The sequence below is a fragment of the Trachurus japonicus genome, chromosome 10 (assembly GCF_045865225.1).
Source record: "Trachurus japonicus isolate A0001 chromosome 10, Traja_1.0".
NCBI lineage: Eukaryota > Metazoa > Chordata > Actinopteri > Carangiformes > Carangidae > Trachurus > Trachurus japonicus.
In genome coordinates this window covers 10554277-10569337 of record NC_140916.1, presented here as the reverse complement: position 1 = coordinate 10569337, position 15061 = coordinate 10554277, and the positions used below count along the sequence as shown (strand labels likewise).

The following is a 15061-nucleotide window of genomic DNA, read 5'->3' as shown; positions in this document are numbered from 1 at the left end:
AGGGATCAGTGAGACATTCACAGACCGTCCACTTTTACCACGATGTGAAGGTAACGGTGAGAAGGGAGAGTAGCCAGGTTGTACCAGGGTTGTACAGGTCAGCTGTGACTGCGTCGCTGGCGGCTGCTGCTGCTGCTGCTACACTCCTCCTGAAGTAAGGGGCTGTGTTTTGCTGATATTAGAGCAGTCGAGGACGGCACATGTCCTCCCAGCCTCCCCAGACATATTTACAGAAGAGAAAAGGTCCACTTCTTGGCGCTTGCATTCAAATACCCGCTTCGCGCACAGAACCCATCGCTGCCTGACTGGGAGCTGTCACCGCAGTAATGGCGGCTGCTCGACTAGCGGTTATTTTGCCGAATTTGTGTATATTTATTTATTTTTTTCCGGAACAGTTTCTCATGTTGGGGCTTCAATACAAGATTTTTGGGTGAACTATCCCTTTAATTTTAGGGATTAGTTTTTATTCCTTAGCTTTCATAATTTTTAAAAAATGGTTAATTACCTCCTGTGTTTCCTCATTACAAAGTAATAATAGTGTTTCCTCAGTTCGCTCTGGTTTTGAACAGCTCTCTGTCACGAAAGCACTGTGGGATTGGGGAGTGGGTGGTGGTATGTCTCTCATGTCTCTGCATATTTAAAGCACTTTGTTACAATTATTGTATGAAAAGTGCCATACAAATAAATTTGACATGATTATCACAACACGACACAATAAAAGAGTTTTGTAATCGTGTGTAATTATATAAAAATGTTACCAAACTGTCTGAGCCGGTGGAGACAATAGTAGATTTAACTTTTGCTGTTGAACCGACTTGTTTCATCCTGAAGAAAAAAAAACGAAGCTCGATCATATTTCACAGCAGCTTCGTCCTCTCCTGACTAATTACATAACATCCCACCAAACCAAACGTCTCTCAGTGTTTTCCCGACTCCACCGGTGGATTTGTGGGAGTATAGTTTCCTGCCGGTTGGAGGCTCACGATGCACAGGTCAACTCGTTTTCCATTCCTTTCCAACTGGTTGCTATGCAACTGCACGATCTGCACGACGCCTGAAGACCCAAAGTAAACAGGCTTTATTCTGTCTTTGCAGTGATGAACTCAGAAAAAAACAACAACAACAACATGCAGAGCCAAAAGCGGCTGAAAGCTTCATTCAACAACAACACACCGGGAGCTTCAGACGCTGTGTCACATCCCCACGATTTGATCTGCTGGGAGGTCGACGGCGGTAAAACTTCTCAGGGTGTCGGGGAAAATTAGGTCTCAGCGAAAGTTCATATGAAGGATGGCGTTCATATCAGCGCTCACAAACTTATCTGCATATAATTACATTAAAAGTGCCGACGTGGGCGTCTGTCTGTTGTTACAATAAATCAAAGTCGACATTTTAATGGAGTTTCCCTTTAACTCTCATTCATCTTTAAACTTTTGTTTTAATCCTGGTGACAAGTTGATCACTTGTTCGTCCTCAGGCCACGTTCAAAACGCTTCACAAACATCCAAATATACAAAACTGCTCTTATTATTCCCTAAGTCAGATTGCAATGAGGTTTAGTAAGCTACTAGAGATGATTGTCACAGTTTGTGTTTCCAAATTTTGTTTTCCCATTGTCCTTTATTTGTTTGTTGTGTTAGTTAGGTTTTTATTTTCCTGCTGCCTTTTAATTTCCCTTGTTGGGTTCTCCAGTCATTTTTTAGTTGTTTTGCATTTATTAACAATTATCATAAAGTTATCATTTGTTTATTTCTCTCCACTGTGTTTGCCTTTTAGTGTCGTACTAAAAACCTTCCCCTCGAAACCAGCATTTGAAAGACTCTGGGCTCGTACAGATGGAGATGAGTTTGGGAGGATCTGCAAAAGTTTTATATCGTATCAGCGTTTCATCCACATGGAGAAGAACTGAAACACTATTTATTATTTTTGAAAACAGGTCCCAGAGTGAACAAATGTCAAAACGCCACCTTTGCGTATACAACCAATCCGCAACGATGATGTCATAGCCCCATCTTCTCTTCTTATTAAATGTTGAAGTTGCTGCAAAATTTTACTTTCTTAGTGTGAAAGATTCAGACTGAAGGTGTTATATTGTCAACACTGCACTTTACCTAATTAGCCTTGGTCACATTTTATACCATCAGTGTTGTGTTTACAATGTATGAAACCTTCAAAACAAAAACATCCCATAGTTTCTTCTAATAACATTAACTGATACGTTTCAGTTTAACCAGGTCTAATCTGTAATCTCTGGGCGTCATGTGCTGCTCTCGAACCTGTGACATGATGGCTACGAGGCGTCTAATTTTATCCAGCAATCGGTTAATGTGCTCAGTGTGCATGTGTAAATTCCCTGTACGTGTCCCTGAATAAAACCAATTAACTTCATATCTTCCCTTTTTTCTCTTTTTTTAGGGGCTTTGAATGCTCACAGGTGCAAATGAATGAGAGTCATCTGATGCCGCTGAGAGCTCTCTCTCCAATTACGCTCCATTTCCTGCCCGAGTCTTGGCACTCGATGCTCGGCTGCAGCTTCCTGTTTCTCTCTTGAGTCTGAAAATGAAGAGAGGAGCTAAAATAAATCCAGTGAAGAGCTCATTCAGAGTCGCGCCGGAGGAAAAGCACAACATCTGTGCTGATGTGGTGATGTTGTGATGATGCGTTTCCTGAGGACTTCGGTGACATCACAGCTAATTGGACTAATTGCTCAGAGGTCAGGTTACTGGAAAGCAGCTATGAGTCAGTCAGTGCAACGTGTGAGCTCAGGTTATTGATCACGTTAAGCTGCTTAGAGCTGCTGCAGGTGGAGACGAGAGGCGACAGGAGATAAAGAGGCAAAAGATTAGTTGTTTTCATTGCAGGACATGATTTCTAATGCCTGTATTGGGATACTTTTTCAGATACTTTATCAAAGTTGTACTGTCCTTTTACCAGAGGCTCTGCATCATAAACCACCAATATAGTTGGTGCAGCTCCTCAGGATCAGTGCTGCACTGTTTTAAAAGTGAAAACTGGAGAAATATGTCACATTCACTTTGAAATAACTTTGTATCATCAAAATTTATAATCTTACATGTAAAGCAGAAGTAAGCAATCCGGTCATTTTGGCTAACTTCTTGTCAGCAGATGGCGTTAGCAGTCCCCGCCCTCGTCCCTACGTCACCACATTCAGGCGCATCCCTTGGCAGCACACACAGAGAGGACCGCCCCTTTATGCCGTTCTCTCTCCTCATTGGATAAAGGTTGTAGGATACAAGAAAAGTTTTCTCCTCAGCTTACAGCAGAGCAGAGTGACTGACAGACCCGTGTTTCGGACCAAACACTCTATATAAGTGATTGCTGTCGGAAGATATAACCATTTAAGACTTATATTAACACAAATGTTCCGCTTACTTCTGCTTTAACCCAACCCTGATCCTGAAGGATTGAATTTACATTTTTTATTTTATAATTATTTTCTGGTTCAGTTCTCCTTTCTCAGTCTTTAACCACGTCTTTCTATTTTCCCTGCTGAACCTGATTGTTTTAGTTTTTAAGTTTTATTTTCATTAATTTAATTGGATAATTGATTAAATAGGTTTACATTAGGTTTATTTCTTTTAACCTTTAAATTCTCTCTTCCTGGCAGAAATATTGACACAGACTCAGAAGGACGACCTGATTATGTTTTGATGGTCAAAGGTCAAAGGTCACAAAGACCTTTTAACCTTCACTCAGGACCTCACATAATATTTTATTTGACTCTGGATGAAACTTGTTACTTGATGTAACTTGAATCCAATCTGAGCAGCAGTGGAGGCAGACAAGGCAAAGACTTTGTTTAATAAGAGCTGTCTATAGAAATTAATTGCCTTTTTATCTACAGCAAAATACACAAAATGAGAGAAAAACAGACACTGACTGGCAGTAAATGCACCACAAATCGGGACAAATCTGGATGAGAGGTTCAATGACTCCATAAAGACACAAATGAGAACGTCTGGGGGTAAAAACAAGAAGTGAAACTAAAACTTGAAATTTAAAACAATCTTAAAACAAATGAGATGAACTTACTTTCCTCTCTTTGTTTCTGGTTAATTCAGTTAAGTCGCGGAGGACAGAGAGCAGTTGTTGTTCCTCCTGTGTTTTGTTTTTTTGTTTTTTTTACTTTGATTCAGTCTGTGACATCTCTCTGAGGTTTTTAACTTGCTCCCCTGAGCCCAGTTGTTGCTAAAACGCCTCCATCTGAGGATAAAGCTGTGGAACATCCATCTGGGTTCTCGCTCTGATGAAACTGTTACACAACAACAGACAGAAGCTTCTTCCACTCGAGCCGGGCCGCTGTATTTTTATTTTTTTTTATTTTATTTATTTATTTATTTTATTCCCTCCATACTTGTGTTTAGACGTTCACTCCTGAGGCTGTTTGTGAAACGCTTTAATCAGATTCCACCTCAAATTACTCAGATCTTTGTGCGAGTGGTTATTTCTAGAAACAGGGTTTGACATGAGGAGATGTTATCAGAGTGTGATATGACATGAGATGTGATGTTGGGAGGATGTTGGCAAGTTAAGAAGTGTTAGATTTTTTTTTTTTTTTTTTTACATTCTTAGGTTGGAGGAAAAAGCAGCAAGAGAGTTTTTCTTTTTATCACATTTATAAAAAAAAAATAGGCCACTTTGAAAACTGGATCTGAGCCAAGGTAAATGAACTGTGTTTATATAGTAGAGTCTTATTCACACATGTATTCAGTCTTACAGTGTTCAGTGAGACATTAGGGGCAGTTGTGGGTTCAGTATCTCGTCCATGGACGCTGTGACATGTGAATCAAACCTTTATGACTGCACTTCTCTTTTCAGAAGGAAACAAGACCAAAACATTATGTCTTTGTACCATTTATGTAAAGTTTTCAGTTTGCCCAGTTGAGTCAGTATCACCACCTAAATCCACATGACAGTGACTCCATGTTGTATTTTCAGGCTGCAGAAAACCAGACATTTCTTATTTGTTGCACACACATCAGTTATGTTTATATACTTTGACTTAGTCATTGTAGCTACACTTGTTCTTGAAAAAGGCCACGAATCATACTGATGTCAAGATTCATCTTTTTATTTCCTCCTCATTCTCCTCCAACGACAACACGACAAACAATCTTGATACACCGTGAAAACTGAAACAAAAATCTAAGTGAGGCCAATGCAGTGCAAAATAATAAAGAGAATACAGTCCCATTAGAAATAATCAAAATAAAACACAGGCAAACAAAAGTATATTTACTGTGTGCGCCTCTAGAACATAGTGTAGTCTGTTTTCTTTTGCGACCAGATCAGGACCGCCATGTATCTGGACTCTCTTTGCTCTATGCGCGCTGTTTCCTTCTACCCACAATTCCTCACAACAACAAAGTCATGTGACTGTGCCTTTTCAAAATAAAATAGACCTCACATTGAAACTCTTTCTTTCTCTTTACTCTCTTATTTTTAATACTCTAAATTATTTATGAACTTATACAGCATATAAAAGGTCTTATGAATGTGCTATGTACCCATCCTTCAAATAAAGTGTTATCCTTAATTCTAATGATTTCCATCATCTCTCAAATGTGTAATCCTTGTTATCCCACTAAACGTCAAAGATCCTGTATACTCGTGCCTAAAGACCTTCAAAAGTACACACAACTGAAATATTAGCCTACTCATTGATTCTCATACCACATATGGTTTATCATTTATTCACTTCAGTTACATTCACATCATTCAAACAGTTTGTTTAACATGAATCTCAGATATGGAAAAGAAAATAATAAATCATCTCCTACAGTGATTGGTGATTATCATAAATCCAGGAGACCTTATTTATGGATGGATTTAAACAACAACATTTGATCTGACAAACACATCACTGTAAATGTAATTCTAGATTTATTTATTTTTTGTTGCACACTGAAAACAAAATATCCCAATAGCCCATATAGTGTAAGATAAACAACAACAAACAAACAAATCAGTGTGAATGCGATAGATTTCTTTGTTTCCACAGTGAGAACAAACCTCAGTGATAAAGGAAGGTCTGGTGGTTTCTCTGTTAAGGCCCAAACAACAACACACAAACACATCAACACAAATATCCAACAAACATTTAGAGCTCAGAGAAGTTTCTATTTTCATGTGGAGAAATGTGAGTTTAGGTAAAGAAACATCATCATGAGCAGTGATCTCTTCCACAGCTCCAGCTCCACCTCAACAAACTCAAACATCAACACAACAAGAAATGACAACAAGAGGTCAAAGTCCCGCCCATAATGTTTGATTGACAGGTGATCTCTGTGCAGTGCAGAGACACAACAGCAATGAGCTTTTAGCAACAAACATGGAGACTAAAGAAAGTGATGAACTAAAATACAGATTTTAACCAACTGCACCTTCAATGATCTTTGTCTATTTGAGTTTACACAACTCTGCTGTGTCTCCATAATAGAGATGATAAACTCCAGCATGTAGAGGCTGAGTGAATGTGGTCTGGACTCTGTGGAGGAGAGTCATGGTTTCAGAGACACTGTAGAAGGACAGAATACCTGCTCTGTGATCCAGGTACACTCCTACTCTGGAGGACCAAGGACCTGAGACTGGAGTCTGGATGTTGTTGAACCAAAATGTGTAACTGTTGTTGGCAGGGTTATTATTCAACGCCCAAGATTTGTCATTACGTCCAAACAAACTTTCATCCCCTGCTCTGCTGATGTTCTTGTATGCAACTGCTACCTCAACTTCTCTTTCTGTCCTCTCCACCTCCCAGTAACAACGTCCAGTCAGACTCTCTCTACTCAGGACCTGCCACCATCTAGTGAATCTGTCTGGGTGACTAGAATAAGACTGTGCGTTCATCGTTGCTGTTACTTTCCTGTTTCCTTCAGATAATAACAGATGTGTGTGTGCTGTGTTTGGGTCCAGTGTGATTTCCTGTGAATATCTTAAGAAGTCAGCTCTGGTCCTGGGCTCTGGTGGTGGTGACAGTAAAACATCCACTTGAGTCACTGTCAGTGAGATGTTTGTCCATGTGTCTCTCAGAAGGTCCTGTAGATTATCTCTGAGCTCTGACACAGCTGCTGTCACATCCTCAAAGTGTCTGAGAGGACGGATATCGATGCCAGATGAGTGTGTAGATGGACTGAGTGCTGACAGTGAGGGGTAGTTGTGTAGAAACTGGGTGTGATCCTCTGTGTGCGGCAGCAGCTTCAGCTCAGCGTCTTTCCTCTTCAGCTCAGTGATCTCCTGCTCCAGCTTCTTCTCAAGCTCTTTGACTCCACTCACTTGAGTTTCCTGCTGGGATCTGATCTGCTGCTTCAGCTCAGAGCTTCTTTTCTCCATCAGACGGATCAGCTGAGTGAAGATCTTCTCACTGTCCTCCACTGCTTTATCAGCAGAGCCATTGATGGCCTCCACCTCCTGTTGAAGCACCTTCACATCTTTCTCTGTGTCCTGGATTCTCTGCTGAATTTTCTGTCGACTCAGCTCCAGCTCTCTCTGCCTCTCAGTCCTTTCTGCTGCAGCCGAGACTGTGTCGTGGCCTTTATGTTCATCCAGGCAGAGGTGACAGATACACTGCTGATCAGTGCGACAGAAAATCTTCATCACCTCATCATGACAAGAGCAGATGTTCTCCTGGAGCTTCTTGGAGGGCTCCACCAGCTTGTGTTTCTTTAACTGAGCCACGCCGTAATGAGGCTGCAGGTGTTTTTCACAATAAGAGACCAAACAAACCAGACAGGACTTGACAGCTTTGAGTTTCCTCCCAGTGCAGACATCACAGGCCACATCTTCAGGTCCAGCATAGCAGTGATCATCAGGAGCAGCTTGGAGTCCAGTCTTCTTCAGCTGCTCCACTAAAGCTGCTAACATGGTGTTTTTCACCAGGACAGGCCTCGGTGTGAAGGTCTGCCTACACTCAGGACAGCTGTAGATTTTCTTCCCATCCTCTTCGTCCCAGTGGGTTTTAATACAGTTGAAGCAGTAGCTGTGTCCACAGGGAAGAGCCACTGGATCCTTCAGTAGATCCAGACAGATGGAACAAGAGAAGGTCTCCTGGTCCAGATGAACTCCTTTCTGAGCCATTTCACCTCTCACAGACAACGACGACGACTATCTGAGTTTCTGTTGCTCAGAAGTGAAACTAGTTTGAGCTCTGATCTCAACAACATGTGTCTCTGCAGTGAACGAGGCCTGTCAGCTCCTCCTCTTCACCACATGTTGGTTCCACCCATCTTCAAACTGTAGATCTGAAGGGGAGGGAACAAGGAAACACATGAAAAGGGTGGAGCTCACGGTGTTTGAGAGCAGGAAGAAGAGGGAGGGGATCTGGTTGGACTTTGTTCCAGTAGGAGGAGCAGTTTGATACTGTGTGTTTAACTTTTTATTTACAGTCCTGCTCATTTCTCATTTGTTATCAACTCATTTTCTGATCTTTTGGTTCAAGTTTTTATAATCAGCTCTTATGCTATTCTAACAGATTGACTGAATGTTTTATAGGTTACAATTCAAATACACTAAATGAAAATAAAGTAAATAATTACCGCAGCATATAAAAGGTCTTATGAATGTGCTATGTACCCACCCTTCAAATAAAGTGTTACCCTTAATTCTAATGTTTTTCATCATCTCTCATCTCTCACTAAATGACAAAGATCCTGTATCCTCGTGCCTAAAGAAGACCTTCAAAAGTAAACACAACTGAAATATTACTCATTGATTCTTATACCACATATGGAGAATCATTTATTCACTTCAGTTACATTCACATCATTCAAACAGTTTGTAATGAATCTCAGATTTGAAAATAAAATAATAAATCATCTTCTACTGTAAGTGGTGATTATCATAAATCCCGGAGACCTTATATATGGATGGATTTAAACAACAACATTTGATCTGACAAACACATCACTGTAAATGTAATTCTAGATTTTTTTTTTTTTTTTGTTACACACTGAAAACAAAATATCCCAATAGCCCATGTGTAAGATAAACAACAACAAACAAACAAATCAGTGTAAATGTGATTCTAGATTTCTTTGTTTCCACAGTGAGAACAAACCTCAGTGATAAAGGAAGGTCTGGTGATTTCTCTGTTAAGGCCCAAACAACAACACACAAACACATCAACACAAATATCCAACAAACATTTAGACCTCAGAAAAGTTTCTATTTACAGTACATGTGGAGAAATGTGAGTTTAGGTAAAGAAACATCATCATGAGCAGTGATCTCCTCCACGGCTCCAGCTCCACCTCAACAAACTCAAACATCAACACAACAAGAAAATGACAACAAGAGGTCCAAGTCCCGTCCATAATGTTTGATTGACAGGTGATCTCTGTGCAGTGCAGAGACACAACAGCAATGAGCTTTTAGCAACAAACATGGAGACTAAAGAAAGTGATGAACTAAAATACAGATTTTAACCAACTACACCTTCAATTATTTTTGTCTATTTGAGTTTACACAACTCTGCTATGACTCCAAAATAGAGATGATAAACTCCAGCATGTAGAGGCTGAGTGAATGTGGTCTGGACTCTGTGGAGGAGAGTCATGGTTTCAGAGACGCTGTAGAAGGACAGAATACCTGCTCTGTGATCCAGGTACACTCCTACTCTGGAGGACTGAGGACCTGAGACTGGAGTCTGGATGTTGTTGAACCAAAATGTGAAGTTGTTGTTAGAACAATTCAACGCCCAAGATTTGTCATTACGTCCAAACCTACTTTCACCCCCTGCTCTGCTGATGTTCTTGTATGCAACTGCTACATCAACTCCTCCTCTTCCTCTCCACTCCACCTCCCAGTAACAACGTCCAGTCAGACTCTCTCTACTCAGGACCTGAGAATAACTAGTGAATCTGTCTGGGTGACTATTAGACTGATATGTGTTCATTGCTGTTACTTTCCTGTTTCCCTCAGATAATAACAGAAGTGTGTTTGCTGTGTTTGGATCCAGTGTGATTTCCTGTGAATATCTTAAGAAGTCAGCTCTGGTCCTGGGCTCTGGTGGTGGTGACAGTAAAACATCCTCTTCAGTCACTGTCAGTGAGATGTTTGTCCATGTGTCTCTCAGAAGGTCCTGTAGTTTGTCTCTGAGCTCTGACACAGCTGCTGTCACATCCTCAAAGTGTCTGAGAGGACGGATATCGATGCTGGATGAGTGTGTAGATGGACTGAGTGCTGACAGTGAGGGGTAGTTGTGTAGAAAATGGGTGTGATCCTCTGTGTGCGACAGCAGCTTCAGCTCAGCGTCTTTCCTCTTCAGCTCAGTGATCTCCTGCTCCAGCTTCTTCTCAAGCTCTTTGACTCCACTCACTTGAGTTTCCTGCTGGGATCTGATCTGCTGCTTCAGCTCAGAGCTTCTTTTCTCCATCAGACGGATCAGCTGAGTGAAGATCTTCTCACTGTCCTCCACTGCTTTATCAGCAGAGCCATTGATGGCCTCCACCTCCTGTTGAAGCACCTTCACATCTTTCTCTGTGTCCTGGATTCTCTGCTGGATTTTCTGTCGACTCAGCTCCAGCTCTCTCTGCCTCTCAGTCCTTTCTGCTGCAACTGAGACTGTGTCGTGGCCTTTATGTTCATCCACAAGACAGACAAGACAAATGCACTTCTGATCAGTGCGACAGTAAATCTTCATCACCTCATCATGACGAGAGCAGATGTTCTCCTGGAGCTTCTTGGATGGCTCCACCAGCTTGTGTTTCTTTAACTGAGCCACGTCATAATGAGGCTGCAGGTGTTTTTCACAATAAGAGACCAGACATTGCAGACAGGACTTGACAGCTTTGAGTTTTCTCCCAGTGCAGAAATCACAGACCACATCTTCAGATCCAGCATACCAGTGATCAGCAGGAGCAGCTTGGAGTCCAGTCTTCTTCAGCTGCTCCACTACAACTGCTAACATTGTATTTTTCACCAGGACAGGCCTTGGTGTGAAGGTCTGCCTACACTGAGGGCAGCTGTAGATTTTCTTCCCATCCTCTTCATCCCAGTGGGTTTTAATACAGTTGAAGCAGTAGCTGTGTCCACAGGGAAGAGCCACTGGATCCTTCAGTAGATCCAGACAGATGGAACAAGAGAAGGTCTCCTGGTCCAGGTGAACTCCTTTCTGAGCCATTTCACCTCTCACAGACGACGACGACTGTCTGAGTTTCTGTTGCTCAGAAGTGAAACTAGTTTGAGCTCTGATCTCAACAACATGTGTCTCTGCAGTGAATGGGGCCTGTCAGCTCCTCCTCGTCACCACATGTTGCTTCCACCCATCTTCAAACTGTAGATCTGAAGGGGAGGGAACAAGGAAACACATGAAAAGGGTGGAGCTCACGGTGTTTGAGAGCAGGAAGAAGAGGGAGGGGATCAGGTTGGACTTTGATTCAGTAGGAGGAGCGTTTTAATACTATGTGTTTAACTTTTTATTTACAGTCCTGCTAATTTCTCACTTGTTATCAACTCATTTTCTGATCTTTTGATTGAAGTTTTTATAATCAGCTCTTATGCTCTTCTAACAGATTGATTGAATGTTTTATAGGTTACAATTCAAAGACACTAAATGAAAATAAAGTAAATAATTACCGCAGCATATGAAAGGTCTTATGAATGTGCTACTGTATGTACCACCCTTCAAATAAAGTGTTACCCGTAATTCTAATGTTTTCCATCATCTCTCATATGTGTAATCCTTGTTCTCTCACTAAATGTCAAAGATCCTGTATCCTCGTGCCTAAAGAAGACCTTCAAAAGTAAACACAACTGAAATATTACTCATTGATTCTTATACCACATATGGAGAATCATTTATTCACTTCAGTTACATTCACATCATTCAAACAGTTTGTTTAACATGAATCTCAGATATGGAAAATAAAATAATAAATCATCTCCTACAGTAACTGGTGATTATCATAAGTCCCGGAGGCCTTATTTATGGATGGATTTAAACAACAACATTTGATCTGACAAACACATCACTGTAAATGTAATTCTAGATTTTTTTTTTTTGTTACACACTGAAAACAAAATATCCCAATAGCCCATATAGTGTAAGATAAACAACAACAAACAAACAAATCAGTGTAAATGTGATTCTAGATTTCTTTGTTTCCACAGTGAGAACAAACCTCAGTGATAAAGGAAGGTCTGGTGATTTCTCTGTTAAGGCCCAAACAACAACACACAAACACATCAGCACAAATATCCAACAAACATTTAGACCTCAGAAAAGTTTCTATTTACAGTAGGCCTACATGTGGAGAAATGTGAGTTTAGGTAAAGAAACATCATCATGAGCAGTGATCTCCTCCACAGCTCCAGCTCCACCTCAACAAACTCAAACATCAACACAACAAGAAATGACAACAAGAGGTCCAAGTCCCGCCCATAATGTTTGATTGACAGGTGATCTCTGTGCAGTGCAGAGACACAACAGCAATGAGCTTTTAGCAACAAACATGGAGACTAAAGAAAGTGATGAACTAAAATACAGATTTTAACCAACTGCACCTTCAATGATCTTTGTCTATTTGAGTTTACACAACTCTGCTGTGTCTCCAGTATTGTAAACACAAACTCCAGCATGTAGAGGCTGAGTGAATGTGGTCTGGACTCTGTGGAGGAGAGTCATGGTTTCAGAGACGCTGTAGAAGGACAGAATACCTGCTCTGTGATCCAGGTACACTCCTACTCTGGAGGACCAAGGACCTGAGACTGGAGTCTGGATCTTGTTGAACCAAAATGTGAAGTTGTTGTTAGAACAATTCAATGCCCAAGATTTGTAATTACGTCCAAACAAACTTTCACCCCCTGCTCTGCTGATGTTCTTGTATGCAACTGCTACATCAACTCCTCCTCCTCTCCACTCCACCTCCCAGTAACAACGTCCAGTCAGACTCTCTCTACTCAGGACCTGCAACCATGTGAATCTGTCTGGGTGACTATTAGACTGATATGCGATCGTTGCTATTACTTTCCTGTTTCCCTCAGATAATAACAGAATTGTGTGTGCTGTGTTTGGGTCCAGTGTGATTTCCTGTGAATATCTTAAGAATCCAGCTCTGGTCCTGGGCTCTGGTGGTGGTGACAGTAAAACATCCACTTCAGCCACTGTCAGTGAGATGTTTGTCCATGTGTCTCTCAGAAGGTCCTGTAGTTTGTCTCTGAGCTCTGACACAGCTGCTGTCACATCCTCAAAGTGTCTGAGAGGACGGATATCGATGCCAGATGAGTGTGTAGATGGACTGAGTGCTGACAGTGAGGGGTAGTTGTGTAGAAACTGGGTGTGATCCTCTGTGTGCGACAGCAGCTTCAGCTCAGCGTCTTTCCTCTTCAGCTCAGTGATCTCCTGCTCCAGCTTCTTCTCAAGCTCTTTGACTCCACTCACTTCAGTTTCCTGCTGGGATCTGATCTGCTGCTTCAGCTCAGAGCTTCTTTTCTCCATCAGACGGATCAGCTGAGTGAAGATTTTCTCACTGTCCTCCATTGCTTTATCAGCAGAGCCATTGATGGCCTCCACCTCCTGTTGAAGCACCTTCACGTCTTTCTCTCTGTCCTGGATTCTCTGCTGGATTTTTTGTCGACTCAGCTCCAGCTCTCTCTGCCTCTCAGTCCTTTCTGCTGCGACTGAGACTGTGTCGTGGCCTTTATGTTCGTCCACAAGGCAGACAAGACAAATACACTTCTGATCAGTGCGGCAGAAAATCTTCAATACCTCATCATGACGAGAGCAGATGTTCTCCTGGAGCTTCTTGGAGGGCTCCACCAGCTTGTGTTTCTTTAATGGAGCTGCTTCATAATGAGGCTGCAGGTGTTTCTCACAGTAGGAGGCCAAACATTGCAGACAGGACTTGACAGCTTTGAGTTTTCTCCCAGTGCAGACATCACAGGCCACATCTTCAGGTCCAGCATAGCAGTGATCATCAGGAGCAGCTTGGAGTCCAGTCTTCTTCAGCTGCTCCACTAAAGCTGCTAACATGGTGTTTTTCACCAGGACAGGCCTCGGTGTGAAGGTCTGCCTACACTCAGGACAGCTGTAGATTTTCTTCCCATCCTCTTCATCCCAGTGGGTTTTAATACAGTTGAAGCAGTAGCTGTGTCCACAGGGAAGAGCCACTGGATCCTTCAGTAGATCCAGACAGATGGAACAAGAGAAGGTCTCCTGATCCAGATGAACTCCTTTCTGAGCCATTTCACCTCTCACAGACGACGACGACGACTGTCTGAGTTTCTGTTGCTCAGAAGTGAAACTAGTTTGAGCTCTGATCTCAACAACATGTGTCTCTGCAGTGAACGGGGCCTGTCAGCTCCTCCTCTTCACCACATGTTGGTTCCACCCATCTTCAAACTGTAGATCTGAAGGGGAGGGAACAAGGAAACACATGAACAGGGTGGAGCTCACTGTGTTTGAGAGCAGGAAGGAGAGGGAGGGGATCAGGTTGGACTTTGTTTCAGTAGGAGGAGCAGTTTGATACTGTGTGTGTAACTTTTTATTTACAGCCCTGCTCATTTCTCACTTCCTATCAAACTTTTTCTGATCTTTTGGTTATAAATCAGCTCTTAAAAAAAAAATTGACACCCAAAAAATTGCAATTGAGCACTTTTTTCCTTTTATTTAAAAGTTGTTGGTTTTTTTGATTGAGGTGAATTAAGATTTTGTTTAGATTGGATTAAAGTCATCTTTTTTGTATTTGGGCCATATTATGGGTATTTGTGTCTTTATTATTATTAAATAATAACTCACTTCAATCAAAAAAACCTTTTCAATCAAAGAAAAATAGGGTTCAAATGTAATTTTTGGAGTCTCAAATATTGTTTTTGCATTCAAAAAGTTTTTTCAAAATGTTTTTGTTTTGTTTGTTTTTTGATTGAAGTGCAGTTTGTTTTGATTGAAAATATCTTTTTTGTTTAAACCAACTTTTTTTGATTGAAGAATAAAGACACAAATGTACCTCCACAGTCAGTGAATTCCTACGGTCCTTGTGGCCCAGATCAGTCTCTCAGTGGTCTGTGGTGTGGCTTTTCTACTCTGATTTCTACTCTGAAGAGTTGT

At 41.5% G+C, this 15061-nt stretch overlaps 2 protein-coding genes across 3 annotated transcripts; both read right to left on the bottom strand.

Annotated features, from left to right (window-relative positions):
* Positions 1–5796: 5796 nt before the first annotated feature.
* On the bottom strand, positions 5797–8102 carry LOC146979396 (tripartite motif-containing protein 16-like). Its single transcript, XM_085789251.1, has one exon. The coding sequence runs from the start codon at positions 8092–8094 to the stop codon at positions 6421–6423; it is 1674 nt and encodes a 557-aa protein (XP_085645377.1). The 5' UTR covers positions 8095–8102; the 3' UTR covers positions 5797–6420.
* A 1084-nt stretch (positions 8103–9186) lies between these two features.
* On the bottom strand, positions 9187–14434 carry LOC146979395 (tripartite motif-containing protein 16-like). 2 transcript variants are annotated; one of them, XR_015036869.1, is made up of 2 exons: positions 12337–14434; positions 9187–9260 (listed from the first exon to the last, which is right to left on the bottom strand). XR_015036869.1 is itself a non-coding variant. In XM_085789252.1 (2 exons), exons 1-2 carry the CDS (start codon positions 14198–14200, stop codon positions 9467–9469), a joined length of 1671 nt encoding a protein of 556 aa, XP_085645378.1. In that variant the 5' UTR covers positions 14201–14434; the 3' UTR covers positions 9454–9466. The 2 variants fall into 2 exon arrangements, 1 of the variants encoding a protein (XP_085645378.1); XM_085789252.1 differs by lacking the exon at positions 9187–9260 and adding an exon at positions 9454–10480 and having other exon boundaries at positions 13544–14434.
* Between the last annotated feature and the right edge of the window lie 627 nt (positions 14435–15061).